General features: G+C 37.1%; 1 protein-coding gene across 2 annotated transcripts; it reads left to right on the top strand.

The window, feature by feature from the left end:
- The first annotated feature begins 444 nt into the window (after positions 1–444).
- adisspb (adipose secreted signaling protein b) lies at positions 445–21482 on the top strand. 2 transcript variants are annotated; one of them, XM_089130964.1, is made up of 7 exons: positions 450–602; positions 3419–3672; positions 4331–4429; positions 12053–12186; positions 14685–14823; positions 17804–17929; positions 19850–21482. In XM_089130964.1, exons 3-7 carry the CDS (start codon positions 4411–4413, stop codon positions 19948–19950), a joined length of 519 nt encoding a protein of 172 aa, XP_088987090.1. In that variant the 5' UTR covers positions 450–602; positions 3419–3672; positions 4331–4410; the 3' UTR covers positions 19951–21482. The 2 variants fall into 2 exon arrangements, with proteins under 2 accessions (XP_088987089.1, XP_088987090.1); XM_089130963.1 differs by lacking the exon at positions 3419–3672 and having other exon boundaries at positions 445–602.
- Positions 21483–24140: the final 2658 nt, after the last annotated feature.

Genomic DNA, 24140 nt, shown 5'->3' with positions numbered 1-24140 from the left:
GGTTGATTACCTAATTTACTTTTATTTACTTAGAGAAATCCTTTTTTTTTTTTTTTTTTATTACAATTTGTCATGCGCAGTTGCGCACTAAAATCACCAATCACTGGGCGTGTCAATCAATTAAAAGAAATATTTTATTAACATACATTAATAATCATGAAAAATATTTTTAATTGAACTCGAGTGGACTCGGGAATAATTCCGAGTCCTAAAAAAAAAATGTTCGAGTACGAGTCAATTCCGAGTCCAAATGCACACGAGTCCATGACAAGATCAAGACCATTAAAATATGGTCTCGAGAGCGAGTCCGAGACGAGTCTCGAGTACTACAACACTGGTGTTATGATTAAAAATCCCCAGCATTAAATTCACAACTCGGGCGTTGTTAACACACAGTAAAACAGCAGAAACCACGTGATTAACGCGGAAGTTACGCCTCTGTTAAGTGTGTGTGTGTGTGTGTGTGTGTGAAGTGGATCAGTCACTCGCAGACCAGCGGTTGGGTTGTTCTGACTGGAGGTTTGGGTTTTGTTTCATTTCTGCAACATCTCGAGAAGTTATAGACTGTAATCCACAGCAGAATCCATTATCAGTGAGAACAAGTGAGTATGTCAAGCCATTTCCTTTTAAAAATGATCGATGTTGCATAAGTTTGTGTGCGACTATCAGAAGAGGATCCACCAAGCATCGCTCTCTTTCCATCAGCTCAGCTTTAAACGCGACAGAAGTCAGTGTTTCATTGTTTAACAGAGCAGCGTTTCTGTCTCAACATCAAGCTGGGGTTGAAAGCTTCATCAAGCACTTTGTAATGCAACAGACTGAACGCCATTGAGCTTGATTTACTTTTATAATATGCCACTTGCAACCTATAATTTCAGGTTAGGGCTCATTCTTCTCAAAGTATTTTGCCTCAGGATAATTATGGTGTACCATTAGCGAAGAATGCATGATGACAGCAAGCCACGGCAGATTCTCCTGGGTTTCGTGTTTTTCCAGATGGCTTTCAGGATTAAGATGCACGCCGAGCATGTTTTTGTTGTAAATGGTGAACATGTGCATATAAATCAGTCCATATGAGACACTGACCCAGTTTTCTCTCATGTGCCATGTTAGTACAGACTGTAACTGCTTCATATCTGTGGCAGCGCTTGTGTTGACACTTCAGCAGAAGTGTGTGATGGAGGGAAATCTGTGCTTTTATATCGGAGTGTGTGTGCAATTGTTTATTATTTCTGCACTTCTTTTTCTAAATTATCAAGTCATTTGTGAATATAGACCAAGGGGGCACACCCAACCAAAGCTGCATGTTTTTTTTCTCTTTTTTACTGTAGTTTCTACATTATATTTTTCCTTGCATCTTCAACTTCAGTTTGGGTCTATTATAATATATAATATTAGAGTAAAAAGACTGAGTGAGTCAAGGATAGCATTTTTGTGGACTTTGGGATTAGCAACCACACCCTTTGAAAAGTATGATTTAATTATTGCATATGGAGCACCGAAATATTAGCTAATAACTAAAAACGTTGTGCATCAAATGTAATAATTGCTGCATTGATTGCACACAATAATTTATTGCAGTTTTTGTGCACAAAATTGTTAATGCATTTAGTGCTTAAAATGTGTAATACATTTGGTGCACAATACTTATAACATTTACGGCACAAAATGAATCTGTGCTTGGTGCATAAATGGTTATTGCATAGGTGCACGATAAAAATGAGTTATTGCATTTGATGCACAGAAAATACGATTGCATCTTGTGCATAAAAGTATTTATTGCATTTGGTGCATAAAAGAATTAGCCATTGCATTTGGTGTATTAAATACAAGTTTATTGCATTTGGTATACAAAAAAAAAAACAGTTATTGCATTTGGTACAATAACTTCACCTCGGTGTGCACTAGGGGTGTCACGATTCTCCAAATCCTCGATTCGATTAAGTTATCGATTCTAAGGTCACGATTCGATTCGATTCTCGATTTAAAAAAAAAAATGTAAAGCGCAGATTGCTATGCAATTTTTAGACTACACATTTATGCATTATGCAATATAAATTTGTTCACAATGTACACTGCACCATTGCCAAATTTAAAATATAACAAAAACAAGTAACATAACTTAATAGTATAACATTTAAAGCCCCTGAAATGACTAGAAAAAAAGTTTAGTTAATTTTGATGAACGAGATTGAACAATAGAGTCAGTAAAACGATCCGAACTTTCCATCACGGACGCGACATGGGGCGTGGCAGTATCAACGATACCATTTTTTATTTCGATTTCGATACCATTGAATTAATTTCGATCGATTTCGATTTAATATCGAAATCGTGACACCCCTAGTGTGCACCAAATGCAGTGCATAAATACAAATTTTACGCTCATAAGAAAATGTGGTGGTGTTCGGCCCATGCATAAAGGCGCTTTTCCACTGCATAGTACGGTACGGTTCGGTACGGCTCACTTGTGGTGCTTTTCCACTGCATGGTACGGTACAGTACGGTTCGCTTCAGGTCGCTTTAAATGGTACCTGGTCTGTTGAGGTTCCAAGCGTACCGTACCGGTACTAAAATGTGACGTGAAACACTGCAGATCACTGATTGGTCAGACAGAATCGTCACTACTAGCGTCATTGGATTTGCGACACGAGACACGAGACACTTTTTTTATCAGTATTTTTGTTTTGCTGCCATCAGCCTCATTTTAAACACATTTTTCCGTCAGTTAAAAACAACCACATACCGAGAATCAGGAACACCATCCCCTCGATAGTCTCCATTGTTCCTGTGTTGTGGGTTTGAAAATGTGGCGCTTTTAAGATGATGTCATGGCAGTAGAGGCGCGCGCAAATAACGATCAGTCCCACACACTTTGAAGGGGTACTACTGCGGTGGAAACGCAAAGCGATCCGAACTGTTCCGCGCCGAGTCGAAGCGTACTGAGCCGAACCGTACCGTACTATGCAGTGGTAAAGCGCCATTAGTCACTGCTACAATGCCACTGTGTTGCTATGTGGTTGCTAAGGGGGAAAATGTTAGGATGATTGCTTAGAAAAGTAACACGTTATTTACTTTATTGTTTTTTCCCTTCTGCAGTTTCTCTAATCTTTCATTATTCGGATGAACGGGCAGGAACAATCGTTCTTAAATGGCTACTATTGGGTGTTTTGTCATAATGAGAATAGCAATGAGATTTTTCTTGTACGTTCCAGTGCTGAATGTCTGCTGTGGTTATGATGATCTGAGCTCTCTGCCACTTAATTACGTCATCAAGCTTTCTTCTCTCTGATGTGCATTTAACATCTTGACACCCTGCTTCTTGCAGTGTGTGTTTGACAGAAGAGTGGAAGGTTTTAGTGAACGATACTGCACAGGTTTGTCTCTCTCTCTCTCTCTCTCCCTCTCTCTCCTGCAGATTAGGCTATAGCGGGTTTCTCAGCTCCCTGGTGAATTAGAAAGTCCCTCCATATTCTTTCATTCCAGTCACAGCGGTTTCCTTTATCGAGATCCGATAAAGGCACTTTCATCACCCAGAGGAATATGGGTGGAGAAATTGAAAGACAAAGACTAAAACTTAAAACACTGACTGTTCAAACAGCATCTGGAAGTTGGAAGGCAATCAAAGATCAATGCAATTCACACTAAACGACATGCATCTAATAATCTCAGGTATGACATGCATGTAGACTGTACGATGAAGTTAACATAGAAGAATAAAACGTCATTAGCGTGAGCTAGTGGTGAACAAATCAGACTTTGGCAATTGAGGTTTTTAAGTGCTGAAAAATAGGAAGAAGTGAAAGAGGAGAATATGGACACGGTCATGGCTTGAGAAATGCTTTGGCAATCTTGGAAACTGAGCTTGAGGAAAGTAGGTTTAAGTTTTAGCACATGTTGCGTTGATCAATACGCCATTTCATGTTGCATGTTTATTGGGTAGTCAGACCACGAGGGTCATAGCAGTAAACACGCACTGAGATGATCGTGCTGAAGTGTTAAATGATCAAGGCTTTGAGTTTCTCTTATTGTGCTCCGGTCAGCGCTGGGTATAAAAACAGACCCGTGCTGTCAAACAATAGCGTGCGCACCGAGAACGAGCATGAGACTGGCTGCAGTTTCTCCAATGGCCACCGGTGTCAGTAACGGTTAGAAATTTGAGAACTTACGCAATGCTCCTTTAACAAAAGCAATGAAAGCCTCTTAACTGCTTTAGAAGAGTATTATTCCCCCTCTCTAGTTTTTAAAAAATCCATCTATACACAATTGTTTTTTTCTATCAGCTTCTGTTTATTGACTTCTTTTTTTGTTGTTCTGCTTTGTCTCTCAGGGTTGTTTTGAGGTCAGATGATATCTACGATGAGGTCGTAACACAAGCTTATCCTGCTTTCGGTCCAGATTGATGCCAGAATGGCCACTGCTAAGAAAGGTGTGTGTCTGTCTTTTACACACTCACAGCTGAAGGTTTTCTTCTTTTTTTTTTTTTACAGCAGTTTTACGTTTAAATCGTCAAATTGGCCATAAATCAAATGTGAACTTTTTCTTTTCTGGGGGTAAAGAAACTCACTTCCATTTATCACATGCTGTATATACCGCTCCACTGCTGAATATATAAATGAACGTTAACATTAATTATTTATGCTGCTTCGGTTTTGCGTTTTTGCGGTTTATGCATTAAAGTGACAGTAAATTACATTTCTAATGTTACAAAAGATTTCTTTTTCATAAAAAAAAAAAATTCTGTTCTTTAAAGAACCCTGAATGTTTTTTAAATCAGTTTCTTGCAAATATACGGAAGAGGATTAGGACCAAGCAATAATAAAAAATAAAAACATCTCGAGATTAAAGTCATTATAATGCGAAATTAAACTCGTTAAATTTTGAGGAAAAAAAAGTCGAAATACAATCTTGAGATTAAACTCATTAATTTTCGAGAATAAAGTCGTTGTGTTGCAAAAAAAACTCGAAATACAATCTTGAGAATAAACTCATTAAATATCGAGAATAAAGTAATTGTTTTTTTGAGAAAAAAACTTGAAATACAATCTTGAGAATATACTCACTAAATATCGAGAATAAAGTAATAGTTTTTCGAGAAAAAAAACTCGAAATACAGTCTTGAGAATAAACTCATTAAATATCGAGAATAAAGTCATTGTGTTTTAAGAAAAAAACTCGAAATACAATCTTGAGAATAAACTCATAATTTTTCGAGAATAAAGTTGTGTTTAGAGAAATAAAACTCGAAATACAATCTTGAGAATAAACTCATTAATTTTCGAGAATAGTCGTGTTGCGAGAAAAAAAACTTCTATTTAATGACTTTATTCTCAAGATTGTATTTAGACTTTTTTTTCTCGAAATTTAACACGTTTTTTTTTCTCGAAACACGACTTTATTCTTGATATTTAATGAGTTTATTCTCAAGATTGTATTTCAACTTTTTTTCTCGAAATTTAACTAGTTTAATTTCACATTATAATGACTTTAATCTCCAGATGATTTTATTTTTTATTATTGCTTGGCCCTAATCCTCTTCCGTACAAATAACAAATTGTTATTTTAAATTTTTATAACATTTCACAATATTACATTTTTTGTCAAATAATTCAGTCTTGGTGAGCATAAGAGAGTTCTTTCAAAAACATTACAAACTCAAACTTTTGAATATGACAAATTTTAAAAATGCTTTTTAGGAAGTTGAATGTGTTTAAAAAATAAATAAATAATCCCGATTCCCACCACACTGACTTTAAACTGCCTTTCAAAAATGTCAATCTGCTTATCATGAGTTTTGACAACCTGCTGGCTTTTCAGTCTCAGGAATGAGGCTTCAGAGATTTTAATAAAGCAAGAACAATAATGAATTCTTGCTCAGTTGGTGGTGACTCAGCAGTTGCTAAACATGTGGGCTGTTTCTGATCATCAGGAAATGTGCAAGAAAGAGCTCGTGTCTGTTTTCACGTCTGTCTGCGAAACCGTCGGAAAAAACTCCCGAAAGATAATGTCTGGCTGCTGTCTTTCCACCACTTATTGTGGTAATCAATCCATCCTGGAGGCACAAAGATGGCCTCCATTTTGTTTTTGTGTATGAATGCGATAAAGTTTCATTTTGGATGAAGGCAGAGGCTCTGTCATGCTGTGTATTGTTGCACCAGAACATCTACGGTTTCTTCAGCTCAGGCAGCTGTGCGACATTCACAAAGCATCTTCCAATCCCAGCCGGCTCGAGGCTGTGTGGTTGTGTATTAAAGCACAAAACTGACCCCAGAACAGCTTTTAGGAAATGTCGTGTTCCTCAAGGGCCAGATTTTCTCGTTGTTGCCATGGCTACGGTGTGAAGTTTTAGATGAGGTTCATAATCTAAACCTCTATACGGCACCACTGAGCGTTCACTTGATGGAGAGTCTGTCGATCTCTGGTCCCTGCCAGACTGCAGCATTTCTGCTTTCAAATTGCTTTTAGATTATTTACATAAAGAACAAAAATTATTTAGACCAATTCACCTTTTCAGGCGTTTATCAGAAATTTGGGCCTTGAAAGTCATGGACATAAATACATGAACTCCTCTGGCCCTACTTGTGTAGCAAGCAAGCCAAAGGCAACAGTGGCAAGGAACCGAACAACTCCATCAAGTGACCCAATGGTGTCCTAGAACGCCATCAGGTGACCCAATGGTGTCCTAAAACGCCATCAGGTGACCCAATGGTGTCCTAAAACGCCATCAGGTGACCCAATGGTGTCCTAAAACGCCATCAGGTGACCCAATGGTGTCCTAAAACGCCATCAAGTGACCCAATGGTGTCCTAAAACGCCATCAGGTGACCCAATGCTGTCCTTAAATGCCATCAGGTGACCCAATGCTGTCCAAAAACGCCATCAGGTGACCCAATGCTATCCTTAAATGCCATCAGGTGACCCAATGCTGTCCTAAAACATCATCAGGTGACCCAATGCTGTCATAAAACTCCATCAGGTGACCCAATGGTGTCCAAAAACGCCATCAGGTGACCCAATGGTGTCCTAAAACGCCAATCAGGTGACCCAATGCTGTCCTAAAATGCCATCAGGTGACCCAAAGCTGTCATAAAACTCCATCAGGTGACCCAATGGTGTCCAAAAACGCCATCAGGTGACCCAATGGTGTCCTAAAATGCCATCAGATGACCCAATGCTGTCCTAAAACACCATCAGGTGACCCAATGGTGTCATAAAACTCCATCAGGTGATCCAGTGGTGTCCTAAAACTCCATCAGGTGATCCAGTGGTGTCCTAAAACTCCATCAGGTGACCCAATGGTGTCCAAAAACTCCATCAGGTGACCCAATGGTGTCCTAAAACTCCATCAGGTGACCCCATGGTGTCCTAAAAATCCATCAGGTGACCCAATGGTGTCCTAAAACTCCATCAGGTGACCCAATGGTGTCCTAAAACTCCATCAGGTGACCTAATGGTGTCCTTAAACTCCATCAGGTGACCCAGTGGTGTCCTAAAACTCCATCAGGTGACCCAGTGGTGTCCTAAAACTCCATCAGGTGACCCAATGGTGTCCTAAAACTCCATCAAGTGACCCAATGGTGTCCTAAAACTCCATCAGGTGACCTAATGGTGTCCTTAAACTCCATCAGGTGACCCAGTGGTGTCCTAAAACTCCGTCAGGTGACCCAATGGTGTCCTAAAACTCCATCAGGTGACCCAATGAAAATAAAACCCAAAGAAAATAAAAACCTTGGGAGAACCCAGGCTCAGTCAGGGGCCAGTTTTCCTCTGGCGTTTATGAACTAGAGGCCAGATATACAGTAACTGTAAGGTAAAAATTTATATGAATGTCTCTATGATGTTTAAATCTAGATTTCTCCATTCCAGGATAGTAGTATTTTAATGCTGTGTATATCCTCTGTTGGTCATCTAGACCATGAGACACCAGTTGGCAGGTCTGTTAGTCATGTGTGAGAGTGTTTATAGTCTCTACATTTGGCAAACTGTTGGAGTCCCATAACCTCTGTAATGAGGTCAATTACATGATCACTCATACAAATGTCGTCCTGTCCCATGCAGATTACATTACATTATGTGTAATTTTACCTCAGTGCCACAGCTGCAGGCAAACAGGGCCAACACTGACCCTACAGATTCATATCTTTTTTTTATTTGTAAAATATACTCCTACTCAAATATACTCAAATATAGTTCTCTTAAAATGGCTCTTTCTTCTCTTTTCTGCATTTCACTTCTCCTCCAGTTTGTGTGATGATCATTCTCATACTCTAAACTTGGCATTGTGCTCTTATGACAAATTGTTGGTGATGCTCTTCATTCGCACTTTACTTTGGATGAAATGTAAATGTACATTTTTATTGCAGCCAGTTTGAGTGTGATTGTGAAGTATCTTGGCGACACCATCTTATTGTTTTTATCTCACTAGACTTCCTCTGAATCTAAAATGTCATTTATTTTTATTCATAGCGCAGGGATCCAAAGAGTCCCTGATGTAATCAGCACTATGTCTGTCAATGTCCGGTCATTTCATGAGATGAGTCCCCAGTGCCGACGCTACATTGTAGCCCATTCAATTCTAACAGCATATAGTGTTTATTGTGCGATCGCCATGTGTGATAAGACACTTATTTGAATACTTTATAACTAATGTCTGTAATATTGCCAGTTTTATTGGCCCAGTCTGGTCTACCGCTTATAGTGCATTAGGGATGGGACGGTATGAAAATTTCATATCACGACGATTATAGTGTCCAAAATAATCGTGATTATCAATATTATCACGGTTTTGTTAAAAATGTATGAAAGTGCTCAAAAAGAACTGATGCTCACACTGAAAACATTTCAACAAGTTTTATAATTGAAAATCAACAAACAACAAATAAAACAAGCCTCTCTATGCAGTTTTTTAAGCAAGATTCTATTCTATGGCATTTGCTTCTTTATAATGCCCGTCGTCAATAGCAACGCATTATTACACAGCGCACATCCATATCACAACGGACGCGCGCTCTTGTTTCATTCAAATACAACTTGCCGTCTTGCGTCTCCGGTTTTTGATTGTATTGCAAAAATGAAATCAGAGTTGATTTATTGTTTACGGAGTTTGATAATATTGGTGTGATATATCTTGTCTGGACGATTGTTTTACAAAATGAATTCATAAACAGGTAAGATTTAAAACATTAGGTAATCTCATTATCAATTCAATATGTCCCCGTAATTATGTGGTAAAAATAAAATCGGTTTAATACGTGATGTATCTATACTTTACTATCCCTTAAAATATCACTCGTAATAATAGTCTTGTTTGAAGTTGTTCGTTCGTCTTTGGCTCAAATCCACTTGCTACGAACTTTTCTTCGCGGAAGCTTGACGTCTATTTCAAGTGAGTGACATAAAATGTTTCAACTCAAAACAACATTTCGTGCCCAATTGTTTCCCAGACGTAGTTTTGGTATTAAGGTCAAAGTTAACTTGCCTTGCGTTCGGGTGATGATCACACAAGACGACTTGGCAGATTTGAAGCGTTTTTTTGTTCGGCAGACAGGGTGACCATCCTCGATCAAGTTTCCCTCAGGACTTTTGTAAAACCCAAAATATGACCACACCTCAGATTTGGTCCTCTTAAAAGGCTGAAAAATCTCCTGAGCACGGTCACTGCCTTCCACCATTCCTTCTCGATAGTAATTTAAAAAAATATTGCGTGCTGCGCGCCTGCGTCAGACTGACCGACAGGATTCAGTGAGTTTTTAAAATCGCGATAATCAAACACGGTTTTAATGATAATTAAATTTTAAACGATAATACTAACCGTCAGTACATTTTATCACGGTTTATCGTGAAACCGGTTATCGTCCCATATAGTGCATGTCTGAAACCCACTTGATACACAGTGATACGAATGAGGGCGTTGGTTTTCCTAGATCAATTCCAGCACAAGTCCTCCTCCTTTTGAAGTTTATCACAGCATCTTCTCTGACATGAACAACACAAACCAAACTCTTCCAGTCTCAGCTACAACTGCAGTGTTTGAGGGCCAAAGTAGACGTTTGCGGGCAGCCAATGAACAACATAGACTTGCATTATGGAAATTTGTTACAAACCTTCATAGGTTCATTCAGGAATTTAGACTGGAATTAATGATTATTTATTGAATCCTATCTAGAAAAGAGAAAATCTTGGAAGTGGGCTCTGTTGACTTTGACAAGTATGAAACCTGTAGCTCAAACAGTGCAGCAAGTCATGGCTCGATTCCCAGGCAATGCATGAACTGTGTAACTTGAATGCAATTTGATTTGCTTTAGATAAGCGTCTACTAAATGCATGAATGTAAATGTAAGAAACAGCCAGAAGGCTCTAGCAACCACATAGAAATGCCCTGGCAAACACCTTAGAATTGACACGGTTAGCATGAGAAAAAGTGTTAGCGTGTGTTTTTCAGGAAATGTAATCTAGTTACTTGATAATTTAATTTAGATTCAAAATAAAATAAAAAACTTCATACACACACACACACACACAAAAAAAGGACATTAATTGCAATGTCTTATTGCCAAAATACAATAAAAGCAGTTTTTGGGCAGAGGCTTTGAAGGATTTTAGATTGAAAATGAAGGACAAATCCCCAAAGCTGATGTTCATTACGGTGGGCTTTGTGCCCTGTTGGTTCAGATGTGAGCGTTTAGCTCAAGCGTTACCGTTCAAAGGTTTAGGGTTAGTATGAGATTCAAAGCGATGCATTAAACTCACCAAAAATGACAGTAAACCCATTAATAATGTTATGTTTCAATTAAAGGCTGTTCTCTTTATCTTTATCTTTATATTCATCAAAAATCCTAGAGAAAAGGGTTTCCACAAAATGCAGCACAACATTTTTGAAAACAACTGTTTCAGTAATATTGTTAATAATTAGAAATCGAAACGAATCAGCATATTAGAATGATTTCTGAAGAGTCATGTGACTCACAAAAAATGGATTCCATGTTTAAATATATTCAAATAGAAAACACTTTTCATCAAATAAATGCAGCTATGGTGAGAAGAATAGAGACTTCTTTTAGAAACATACCGACTTTTGAATGAAAGTGAATTTACTACAATAATGTAAGAAGTTTTACTCTAATCCTGCAACACAAATGGATTTTAAAAGAAGAATTAGCATTGATCTTGCACTTTAGTTCAAGGCCTAGTTTGATCTGTGTGTGAGAAACACACCCCTGAAGGCCTGACGACCTGCTTTATTAAATCAGACTGTAAAAGAGCAGAGCCAGGAAGAACATTGCTCGGGATTCTCTTTCTCTTTTTTTAGTTTTGATATTTTTAGTGCTGGTGCTGTAATTGCCACATTGGATGTGCTGAAGGTGTTAGACAGACAGCTTGCACATTAAAACCCTTTCAGAAAAGACTAATTTAATTAACTCCTTTTTTCTTGTTTCATTTTGCTGTTGCGCTCCATCTAGCCATTTTTGAATGCGTGAACACATCATAACGTCCCCTAAAAACACAGGGTGAACCTAAAACCAGTTTTCAATCCCTAATAAATCCTGTGTGAAAGAGACTGAGAGACAAACTTGAAAAGTAAAAATAGCCCCAATACTTGTGTCATGATATTATCTCCTGTCGTCTGCATCATTTTTAATTCTATGTTTGTTTGATCCAAAGCTTAAATTAAAAACATCACGTTTTTTTTAAAACTGATTTAAAACACTTTACATTGAATGTAAGCCCAATTTAAGAAATTAAATTATTTAGTTATTTAAAGTAGATCAGTCTATTCAAATATAGTTTATGAATTTTGGCAGAAAACTTCTAAATGGAAATGAAATTTTAAATTGTAAGCCCACTCTGCTGTAACTTTCTTTGATTAAAGAAATGAAAGATCTCTGGTATTAGACTTTCAGGGTTTTTGGGTGTCAAATGGCAAGGTCGATTTGAATAATTGCAACTTTGAAAGGTTCTTGTTGAGCATGTTTAATTCAGCGCAATGTGTGTAAATCTGTGGGCAGTGTGTAATTAGCCCAGCTGTAAGTGCTTTGCTTTTGTTCTTCTGCAGCGTCGTCTAAGACGGGGGGTGTTCGCTTCGCGGAGGAACCGGCCGCCGCTCACTCGCATGTGCATTTTGACGAGAAACTGCACGACTCCGTCGTCATGGTGATACCCGAATCAACCAGGAACTTCCTGGTTAAGGTGAGCGAGTGATATTGCTGATGCTATTCATTAGCCTTATTTGATGGTCTTTAGTTGAGAATGTGAGTTCATATTACAGGGAGAACACTGAGTTTCCCAGCTCATATCAGATCTTCAGTTTCTTTTTTATTATGCCTTATTATGTGAGGGCATTGACAGAACTCGTGCCGAAAGCTGTATCTGGAATTTGAAGAGAGCGAACGGGATCAGGAAATGACACAAGCCAGATTGGTTGCATTATATGAGCAGCACGGGTCAGTATGTCAGAGCATGACACTAAACACTCGCCCATGGCTGTGATGAGACTATTTTTATCTCTGATTAGTTGTTCCATAACTTTTTGGTGTAGTGGATTGCCATCAAGCGATTTGAATTATTATTATTTTTTGTAGTGGTTCTCGTTTTAGATGGATGGATGGATGGATGGATGGATGATTAGTTAGATGGATGGATGGATGGATGGATGGATGGATGATGATTAGTTATATGGATGGATGGATAGATGGATGATGGGTGGATAGATGATTAGTTGGATGGATGATGATTAGTTATATGGATGGATGGATAGATGTATGATGGGTGGATAGATGATTAGATGGATGGATGGATGATGATTAGTTATATGGATGGATGGATGGATGGATGATGGGTGGATAGATGATAAGTTAGATGGATCGATGGATGGATGGATGATGGGTGGATAGATGATTAGATGGATGGATGGATGATGATTAGTTATATGGATGGATGGATGGATGGATGATGGGTGGATAGATGATTAGTTGGATGGATGGATGGGTGGATGGATGATAAGTTAGATGGATCGATGGATGGATGGATGATGGGTGGATGAATAAATGGATATGGTTAATTGGTTGGTCGCTTAGTTGGATGGATGGATGGATGGATGGATGGATGGATGGATGAATAAATGGATATGGTTGGTTGGTTGGTTGGTCAGTTAGTTGGATGCATGGATGGATAAATGGATAGATATATGGTTGGTCAGTTGGATGGATGAATAACTATAGATGGATATGGTTAGTCAGTTAGTTAGCTAGATGGATGGATTGATGGATATATATGTTGGATGGATGGATGGATGAATAAATGGATAGATATATGGATGGATGGATGAATAAATGGATAGAAATATGGTTTGCTAGTTAGATGGATGGATGGATGGATAAATGGATATATATATGGTTTGATAGATAGATAGATGAATAGATAGATGGCTGGATGGAGGGATGGTTGGTTAGTTAGTTGGGCAGATGAATAAATGGATCGATATACGGTTGGTTAGTTAGCTGGATGGATGGATAGATGGATGGATGAATAAATGGATGTATCTATGGTTTAGATGGATGGATGGATAGATAGATAGATATATGGTTAGTCAGTTAGTTGGATGGATGATTAGTTAGTTGGATGGAGGGATGGATGTTAATAGATGAATGTGGTTTATAAAAGTAAATGGGTCTGTTTTGTTGTGATTCTTCGCTGTACACAAGCTACTTGTTGTGAGAACAGTGAGTTTTTGAATACATTTCAGTCTTTTCATTCCTCCTACTCGCAAATATCTGAGACAAGATAGACATGCATTCTCGCGTAACATTCACCCCACAGTGGGTGTCATATTCTGACTCTTTTCATCGCACATGCTCCCGCTCCCTCCACCTAACTGCCCCGTTACTGCCCTGTGTTGCCATGGAGACAGCAGTGTATGAACACCTGCACCTCTGGACTGTCTCTCTTGTAGGTTATTAATGTTTTGACGAGGACTCAGAGACCCAGATGCAGTTTGAATGTTTCCTGAGTTCTGTCACTCTCTTTTCCACCAGTGCTCATTAGTTTTTAACCCTCAAATTATTATCCCATTTCCTTTATTGGTTAAAAAGATATTCAACAAGTAATGAACATTTAATCTGACAGAATATTTTTGGGGGCATGAGCTTGTTTTGAGAACCATCTATGTTAAATGTTTTCAATTGCTGTACTCCTTCATCAAGTGCCATGCTAATGCTATCAAAGCATTGGGTCACCAATTAGCAAAGTAGCATTTTTTAAATTAGCTGGTTAAAGTTAGCCAAGTTTCCACTACTAAAAATATTTAAGTCGAGATTACATCATAATTTTAAGTTGAGTGTGAATAAGCTTGCTTAAATATTTAAAGTAAAGAGCCATTAAAATGCATGATCTGCAAGTTCTGCTTACTTAAACGTTAAATTTTTTACCTTAAAAAATGTGATGTAACCGATTACATCAAGTTATTTGAGTTTTGCCTACTTATTCGGGTTTACAGTGTATGATTCATACAATGGTTTCATCAGTCAGCCAAGATTTAATTAACATTAACAGTGAACTTCTTATTACTTTTTTATCACAGTAAACGATGATCTTTATCAAAAGTAGCAGATCAAGTGCGCACAGTTTGACTCGAAATATTACCTGGTGCCACCCACTCATACCCTCTCTGCTTCCCTCGATCTCCTCAGGTGGGCTTCCTGAAAGCACAGCACCGATATGAGATCGTGTTCACACTGCCTGAGGTGCCAGAGCTCGGGAAAGACGTGTGTCCAGCCCCCATCCCCAATCCACACCTGCGGATCACTAATTTAACCGGGTCCTCAGATGGTACGTCCCATTGCTCTCTGACCCAACATGGCTGAACATGCTGATGAAGAAACGTCAAGTTATTTCTGGTGTTCGGTGGCTTATTGAAGAGATTCCAAAACTTCAATCTAAAATATTTCAGTTAATATTTCAGTAATTTAATGGTCACATGACATTCTGGTAAACTATTTTTTTCCAATTTGTTTTATCTTAAATATTTTAGTTTGACATTTTTATGATTTCATTAATCATTAGGTTTTTATATTAATTATTAGCAACTTGACAACACTTCAGCCCTGCAGTTCCCTCACAGTTTTAATGCAATGAAATTAACTTTTAAGTGTGTCTAAATCCTTTAGGAGCCTGATGGATGGATGGATGGATGGATGGATGGATGGATGGATGGATGGATGGTTAGAACAACGGATGTTAGATGGATGATGGATGGATTGATAGTTAGAGCAATGGATTTTAGATAGATGATGAATGGATGGATGGATAGAACAACGGATGTTAGATGGATAATGGATGGATTGATAGCTAGAGCAATGGACTTTGGATAGATGATGGATGGATGGATGGATAGAACAACGGATGTTAGATCGATAATGGATGGATTGATAGTTAAAGCAATGGATTTTGGATAGATGATGGATGGATGGATGGATGGATAGAACAGTGGAAGTTAGATGGATAATGGATGGATTGATAGTTAAAGCAATGGACTTTGGATAGATGATGGATGGATGGATGGATGGATAGAACAGTGGAAGTTAGATGGATAATGGATGGATTGATAGAGCAATGGATTTTAGATAGATGATGGATGGATGGATGGATAGAACAACGGATGTTAGATGGATAATGGATGGATTGATAGCTAGAGCAATGGACTTTGGATAGATGATGGATGGATGGATGGATGGATGGATGGTTAGAACAATGGATGTTAGATGGATGATGGATGGATTGATAGAGCAATGGATTTTAGATAGATGATGGATGGATGGATGGTTAGAACAACGGATGTTAGATGGATGATGGATGGATTGATAGTTAGAGCAATGGATTTTAGATAGATGATGGATGGATGGATGGATAGAACAACGGATGTTAGATGGATAATGGATGGATTGATAGCTAGAGCAATGGATTTTAGATAGATGATGGATGGATGGATGGATGGATAGATGGATAGAACAGTGGAAGTTAGATGGATAATGGATGGATTGATAGCTAGAGCAATGGACTTTGGATAGATGATGGATGGATGGATGGATGGATGGATGGATGGTTAGAACAATGGATGTTAGATGGATGATGGATGGATTGATAGAGCAATGGATTTTAGATAGATGATGGATGGATGGATGGATGGTTAGAACAATGGATGTTAGATCGATAATGGATGGATTGATAGTTAAAGTAATGGACTATGGATGGATGGATGGTTAGAGCAATGGATGTTGGATGGATGGATGGATGGATGGATAGAACAATGGATGTTAGATGGATAATGGATGGATTGATAGTTAGCAATGGACTTTAGATGGATGGATGGATGGATGGATGGATGGATGGATGGATGGATGGATGGATGGATGGATGGATGGATAGAACAATGGATGTTGGATGGATAATGGATGGATGGTTAGAGCAATGGATGTTGGATGGATAATGGATGGATGGTTAGAACAACGGATGTTAGATGGATAATGAATGGATTGATAGTTAGAGCAATGGATTTTAGATGGATGATGGATGGATGGTTAGAGCAATGGTTGGATGGATGGATTTCTATTTGTTTATTTTTGGAAGAAAAAAGATTGGATAGTAAATAGTATATTTATATTATGTTGTTGTTTATTGGCATGTTATTGTTATGATTACTTTTTTTGTTTTTACTTAAGACACATAAACAAGTGTGTTTTATGAAAGCATTTTTAAGTGTGTTCAGACTCTAAGTAAACTATGGCCAAGATTTACGTCCCCTTAAGAATAAAATCTCACGAGAGCCATACAGGATATTCCAGAGAAAGGCTCTCAGAACCGGTTCCGACCAGTTCTTCCTAAGAGTTTATTTAATGTGAAGAAGTGCTCTATGAGGAATGTATGACCACAAAAGATTCTTCAGTGTGTGTTTAGGCAAGTGCTGTCGATCTGCTGACGAAATAAAAACCATGTTTTAAAAACATACTTACAGGTAACAAAGCATTTTTGGGTTATTCAATGCGCAGCTAAGTAGCTTTTAGGCAAATATGCACAACATTTGGTGAATTTAAAGGTCAAGTGTGTCATTTTCAGTGGTTAATACGTGCGTGTTTAAAAACACGAGACGCTAGACAGTGGCAGGAGTTGTATAAGTGTTAGACTTTTTTTTTGTATGTTCACAGATGGTTGTAAATCTTGAATATATGCCAAGCTTGTTGTTGTTGGACTCTGATTCGGCAGTGACAGGTTTTTATTATGTTATGTGTAATTTTTTAAAATAATGTTTAAGTATTATGTGGACCCCAGGAAGATTAGCAGAGCTCTTGGGCATCACCAAATAAATAAACATTAAAAAAAACTTGTGCATATTTACATTGACAGACAAACAATTGATAAAACAGTGCACTACTAAAACATTAGCACTATGACTTGGATTATTATTAATTTTGACTTATTTTGACTTATTAAAGTGTTTTGACACTGTTAGAGTCCCAACATGTCAACTTCTGTCTCAACCAATCATGTTAGTTTGGGGGCGGGGCTACCTGTTGTCCACTGAAATGACAACTCCTATCAGTTTTAGGCATTTTCCATTGCGATAATAGATGAAAGATGGTGTGTATGATTCCAGGAAATGATAAATAAACATCAGACAGGAGATGTCCAGCTGAACTCATGAGTGCGAGTCTCGTCATCACACAAACGTTTTGTCTGTGAGATAAAAAATCGTTCCTGTACAATGGCTGGAGATGAACATGTGTAAATGATGCTCCTCTTTATCTGTGTTCAGGAGGTCTGAGGGTGACGTGTGAATATATGGCCCATCAGGAGGGAGTGATGTGTGAGGAGGTGCAGATTCTTAGTGAGAGCAAAGAGGACGTGTGTGTGAAGGTCAAAGTTCACGCCCGTGTCATGGGTAAGTGACGGATCTGAACAGCCAAACTGGCTATTAACAGAGTTTTGTTTGTTATAATAGTTTAAGACACTGTTTAATGACACCCTGAATGAAGGAGATCAGATGTGAGGTTGTTTGCTGCCCTCTACTGGTGTAAAAACCAGGAGGAATTCAAGTTAAAGGGATAGTTCACTGCAAAAAAAAAATTTTTCACCCTCAATTATGAGTTTCTTTCTTGAATGTCTGCCATCAACTGTTTAATTACCAACAATCTTAAAAACGGTCTTCTTCTGTGTTCAACTGGACATAGAAACTCTTTCAGGTTTGGAACAACATGAGGGGGAGGAAATGAGATAATTTTCATTTTCAGTGAACTATCCCTTTAAGAAAATGTGTGGCATTATGTTCATCAGCACAAAATAATTTCAACTTGTTTAATAATTTAAGCAAACACCTTAAAAAGGCTTTTTAAGGGTTTAAAGCATAAATGTGTTATTCTTAAAAGTATTTACATTAATTCTTCAGGTAAAATATGCATATTACACCACTGTTGGTAAGATTTTTAAAGTCTCTTCTCATCAAGGAAGCATTTATTTGAACCAAAATACAGAAAAAGCAGTAATATTGTGACATATTATTACAACCTCAAATAACTGTTTTCTATTTGAATATGTTAAAATGTGATTTATTCCTGTGATCAAATCTGTATTTTCAGCATCATTACTCCAGTCTTTAGTGTCACATGATCCTTCAGAAATCACTCCAATATTTATGGGGTGCCGTTAGTAAAGCGTCTCACACTGAAAATAACAGCAACATTGTGTCCCATTTAGCTTCAAACTATGTTTAAAAAACTGGTATGAATTTTTGACGGTAATTTTTAGCGCATTTGCATCTATATTTGTCAACTTGGAGATATTTGAAATAGTTAAATCTAAATATTAAATGTTACATCTAAATCTCTTAGTCAATCTAAGTCTAAATGTTAAATCTAAATCTGAATGTTAGCCTAAATCTAAATCTAAATGTTAAATATAAATGTTCAATCTATATCTAAATGTTACACCTAAATGTTAAATATAAATATTTAACATTTATATTTAACATTTGCTTTAGATTTAGATTTAATATTTAGATTTAACATTTAGATTTAGATTTATCATCTATATTTAGATTTAGCATTTAACATTTAGGTGTAACATTTAGATATAGATTTAACATTTAGATTTAATATTTAGATTTAGATTTAACATCTATATTTAGATTTAACATTTAGATGTAACATTTAATATTTAGATTTAACTATTTTAAATATCTCTAAGTTGACAAATATAGATGTAAATGCGCAAAAAAGTGACAGTCAAAAATTCATACCAGTTTTTTAAACATAGTTTGAAGCTAAATGTGACAATGTTGCTGTTATTTTAAGCATGAGACGCTTTACTAACGGCACCCCATAAATATGATGATTTGCTGCTCAAGAAACATTTATGATTATCATCAATGTTTAAAACGGTTGTGCTGCTTCATATTTTTGTGAAAACTGTGATTTTTTTTTTTTTTTTTTTTTTTTTTTTTTTTTTTTTTCAGGATTCATCTTTTTGTAATCGTTTTAGGGTTTATGGGGTTGTAAAATTTAAACTTTAGACCGAGATGGCTTGTAAGTGATTTTTCCCTCACTAAAATCATGTTAGCTCGCATATTGTTTATTTACTTTTGACAAAAATAGGACCCAATGTAAGTGATTAATCTCCAGATTTTTGCCAATTTTTAAAGAAATGGAGGCACAAGTCAAAATAATTTTTTGTGGTAATAAATATTATGCCACGAATGCACGCAATTGAGCTTAGCTTGTACTGACGGCAGCATTTTAAAAGTAAAAACAGAATTGATATTGTTGAATTGATGACGTTGACTTCAGTGACTCTCTTCCCCGGTCAGACCGTCTCCACGGGACCCCGATGCTGCTGGAAGGCGTGCGGTGTGTGGGAGCCGAACTCGAGTACGACTCTGAGCAAAGCGACTGGCAAGGCTTCGACTAAACGCCTGCACACACACACACAAACACACACTTCCCTCTCAGTGGCACATACTGTGTTTGAAAACACACTGTGGTCAATAGCTTCTTTTGGAATGCAGGAATGATCTGTCGTTTACTGTTCGCTCTCTGTGATTTGTCGTTTTTCAGGGTTGGAGGGGAAAAAACAATCAAATAGTGCGTTTTTCTCAGAATTCAAGTATTATGACTGAATGTTTCTTTTAGATAAAACAAATAATATGCTTTTATGTCTGCGTTATTGCACTTTCTTGCTCGAATCTGTGTGATTTTAAACTCAATCTAGGGTGATGCCTGTGCTCACTGTGAATCAGCCTCTTGTTTGTACCAGTAGGGGGCGCTGCTGACCACAACATCAAACTTACACGTTGCACCATGAACTTTATCGCATTGTGGCTTAAAAGTGTGAATGTTTTGATTCATGAACTGAAATTGATTTGATAATTATTTACTCGGATCAAATTTCATTTTCATCCATGTTTGCCCTGATATATTTGAATAAGAACGTCACTTTAAGGGCTGTTCATAAATCTTTTTATGTGTAACATTGGTCTGTTTTGTAGAGCCGAAGTGCCTGAAATCATAAACATATTCTTAGTTGATTTGACTGATGCCAGCATGTGAGCCATTTAACACTGAATGTTTGCAGCGTAGCATTGTATGGAGCCGCTGAAAATATGAGATGGGAATTCAATCAAGTCAATGCTTTTGTGTTCAACCGTACGGAGCCCCAAAGGGTCATTTTAGTGGAAGAACCAACAATAACGTAAATGCTTTTGCGTTTCCACTCAAAGAAATCGCTAGTAACTCTGTTTCCTCGCAAAAAAATTGCTACCAACTTTTTAGCTCTTCGCGAGCGAACTCTACATTTCTAAACATTTGAGAGATGACGCAAAAGCGTTGACATTTTTTCTTCCATCTCTTTTTCTTCACCGTGTCCCTATAAGGGCTTCTTACTCTAGCAAATGTTTTGCGTTCCCTCGAGAAGCTTTCGTGGCTTCGCGCGCAAAACGTTTGCGTTATTTGCTAGCTAATGCAAAGTTCTCCGAGGAACGCAATCATAAGTGTTTATACCATATCATATTTTCCCCTTCACCATGTCCGTGTACTGTTTGTCCATTGAATTGCATTGATGGATCTATGTAGAAGTGAATGCTTCTTTTAAAACGGCGTCAAACCCCCTCAAAAAGTCTATACAGAAAAAAGCAAAACTCCGGTTGGTTTCACTTTTGAGAGCTTTGTTTCTGTGTCTTACTGTTATTATTTTTTTACTCTCAAATAAAGTTGACTTAATGCTTTTATAATAAGTATTGTGGAGTAATAGTTAGTGAATCATTGCATTGAACAGCCACTAGTGGTCAGTGTACTCTAACTAATGGATCTATTCACAGTTTAGGACTGAACTTGTGAAGTGTTGTATTGGTAATTGATAAATGTAAAAAAAAAAAAAAAAACGAAATTCTACTGCGTTTGATCATGCTTGATAATCAAATAAATAATGAATAATATACAAATGCACCAATGTCCATGTATTTTCCAAATTAGTGAAATATCCATGCAGAAAACTAAATAAGCTCATTGTCTCGTAAGAACAGGTGAGATGAGAAAGATCTTTTTTCAATGTGATGAAAAGCTGACAGGTGTGTTCATTTCATCTGAAACCATTATTTCTGGAGGAGCTTTAACTTTATTTCAGACTTATTTTCAATTCATAGGATACGTGCGAAATAAAAAATTTTAAATACAGTATAATCCTCATTTCATAAGTTGTGGGTATAGTTACTTTTAGAGTGCAAACATCCATTATTCACGTAAGCAAAACTAAATTAGTGGCAAATCAGATTAGTTTAAAACAAATTAGGTTATTGCATTTCCGCGGTATAGCCTATTATTTTTAATCATGCACTGATAATTCTGTGGTGAAGTAGGCTAAATAAATACTACAGCAAATTTCTTTAAACAAAGTAAATTCTATAGCCTATTCAATTTAAACCTGTAGAAATCAGCGCGTAAATATCAACGTAAAATTAAATAAAATCTACTCGACTTTGTGATACTGTTCCCATGCAATTTTCATGCAACTAGCATGAAAAGTTAATAAGCTTCATTTCAATGTTTCCCAGCTGCGTTTTTACCTTTTGATTGTTTTACTTTTATTTGAGGTTTCTGTGTTCGGGTCATCAATCTACCGTTTTATTTAGCTACTTGGATGTTTTAGTAAAGCATTAACTTTAAAAGCATGGTCTAATTTAAAGTTATATTGTTTGAGTAAAATGTAGCCTACTTGAAACAGTATTGCAAAGTAATCTGGCCAAGTTAAAGTTGTTTATTTTTCTTTGTTTTAACTTAACTTCGATTGTGAAATAAACTGGGACATATGGTGAAAAAAAATATGAGAGTAGAGGAAAAGTTATTTGTCAATGCTTATGCTTTCTCTCGCAAATGTTTTGCCTTAGCCCGAGAAAGTTTGCGTTCGCTTTCAAACTATTTGCCTTCCCCGAAAAACGTATTGCGTCCACGCGAAAAGAACGCAAAGTTTCTCGAGGGAACGCAGAACATTTACGAGAGAAGGCAAAAGCATTGACTTATTATTTTCCCACCCCTCTCATATTTTTCCTCCCAACACCATGTCCGCTTGGGGGCTCCGCAGAAATGTAGACTACTTAAAAAAATCTGCGTGCAAAAACTTGCGGAGAAAAAAAAAAGTTTTTCAATTTTTCCAAATCGGCCTAACATCTCATTTTCACCTGTCCAATGTCAAAGACAGAATCGTATTTTATCTCGAGCCCGAATCGGCACGTCAAGGTTTTTGTTGTCCAGATCTCTCCCTCAGGGAAACAGTATTGTCTCTATGCCCTATAGTGTCACTACCTTTGTGCGTCTCAGTGATATAACACTGATGGACTGAAGCAGAAAACTCTGCTTAAAGCCAAATGAACTCATATAATCTGTGACAGGTTACTCATGATCTACAGCTGGTTTGAGCTGCCAGCGCCTTTGCGCTGCTTTGGTTATCATTATTGAAACGCAAATTTAAAGGGATAGTTCGCCCAAAAAATGAAAACCCTGTCATCATTTACTCACCCTCAGCTTGTTCCAAGCCCATGCATTTCTTTGTTCTGATCAACACAAAAGAATACATTTTGAAGGATGTTTGTTACCAAACAGTTGATGGATCCCATTGACTTCCATATTATGGGTGGGAAAAAGTCAATGGCTATACCGTCAACTGGTCTCCGACATTCTTCAAAATATCTTCTTAATTCTAAAATAAATTCTAAAGAAATTAATACAGGTTTGGAACAACTTGATGGTGAGTAAATAACAGAATTTTCATGTTTTGAGGTGTACTATCCCATAACTTTTATCGACGCACAATCACGCAAGTTCCCTTTAATAAATGGCACACGTAATTTGCTGCATGCACGCGAAACATGCGACTATACGCGTTAAACTATTGGCAATTAAAGCAAAAAAAGAAACTCAAGTGAAACTTAAATGTGCGAAAATATGAACTAACATTAACAAAACTAATTGTTTTGTAAATGTCTGTATTAGCCTATTATGTTTCATGTTTTACGTTTTTTTTTTTCGATTTAATGCATTTGTTACTGTTTTTCATAGTAGGCTACTGATTCTGTTTGTGTTTCCCAACAAGACGCTTTGAATGGAGTTTACGTGTTTCAATGGTTTTCCATTGCATTTGTTGTTGTAATTTAGTCGTTCTTAGTAGTTCACCTTGGAAAATCAAATTTTCCTGAATTATTGTCTTCTTTAGGTTCTTTAATTTTCTTATAAACTCAGGAAATGAACAGTTTAATAATAGCCTATCTAAGTTTGGTCCACATGTTTTTCTCAGAATTAAGAACATGCGACTTGCTTTGACCCTTAAGTTGCGGTCTTACTAAGCAAATGGTTACTATATTTGTTCTCGTGGTTGACTGAGTCTGATTCAATCACATTTCAGACTCCAATTATATGTTATTGTAACCCGACCGAACATTTTAGAAGCGGCTGAACGCAGACCGGGGTTAGTTGTCACACTTGATTTCTGTACAAACCTTAAAGTCTTGACTATTAAATAAATAAATAAATAAATACATTTTACTAAAAATAACCTTTTTTAAGCAGTATTCTCTTAATCGTGACTTTTGGTTAAAATCTGTGAGAAGACTT

The sequence above is a fragment of the Pimephales promelas genome, chromosome 1 (assembly GCF_988280905.1).
Source record: "Pimephales promelas chromosome 1, fPimPro1.hap1.1, whole genome shotgun sequence".
NCBI classification, from domain to species: Eukaryota; Metazoa; Chordata; class Actinopteri; order Cypriniformes; family Leuciscidae; genus Pimephales; species Pimephales promelas.
This window is presented reverse-complemented; position numbering and strand designations above follow the sequence as displayed.

Coding starts and splice junctions, on each gene's coding strand:
- adisspb (XM_089130963.1), top strand. Junction 14,824..17,803: donor TTTAACCGGGTCCTCAGATG/GTACGTCCCATT, acceptor ATCTGTGTTCAG/GAGGTCTGAGGGTGACGTGT. Junction 17,930..19,849: donor AGTTCACGCCCGTGTCATGG/GTAAGTGACGGA, acceptor TTCCCCGGTCAG/ACCGTCTCCACGGGACCCCG.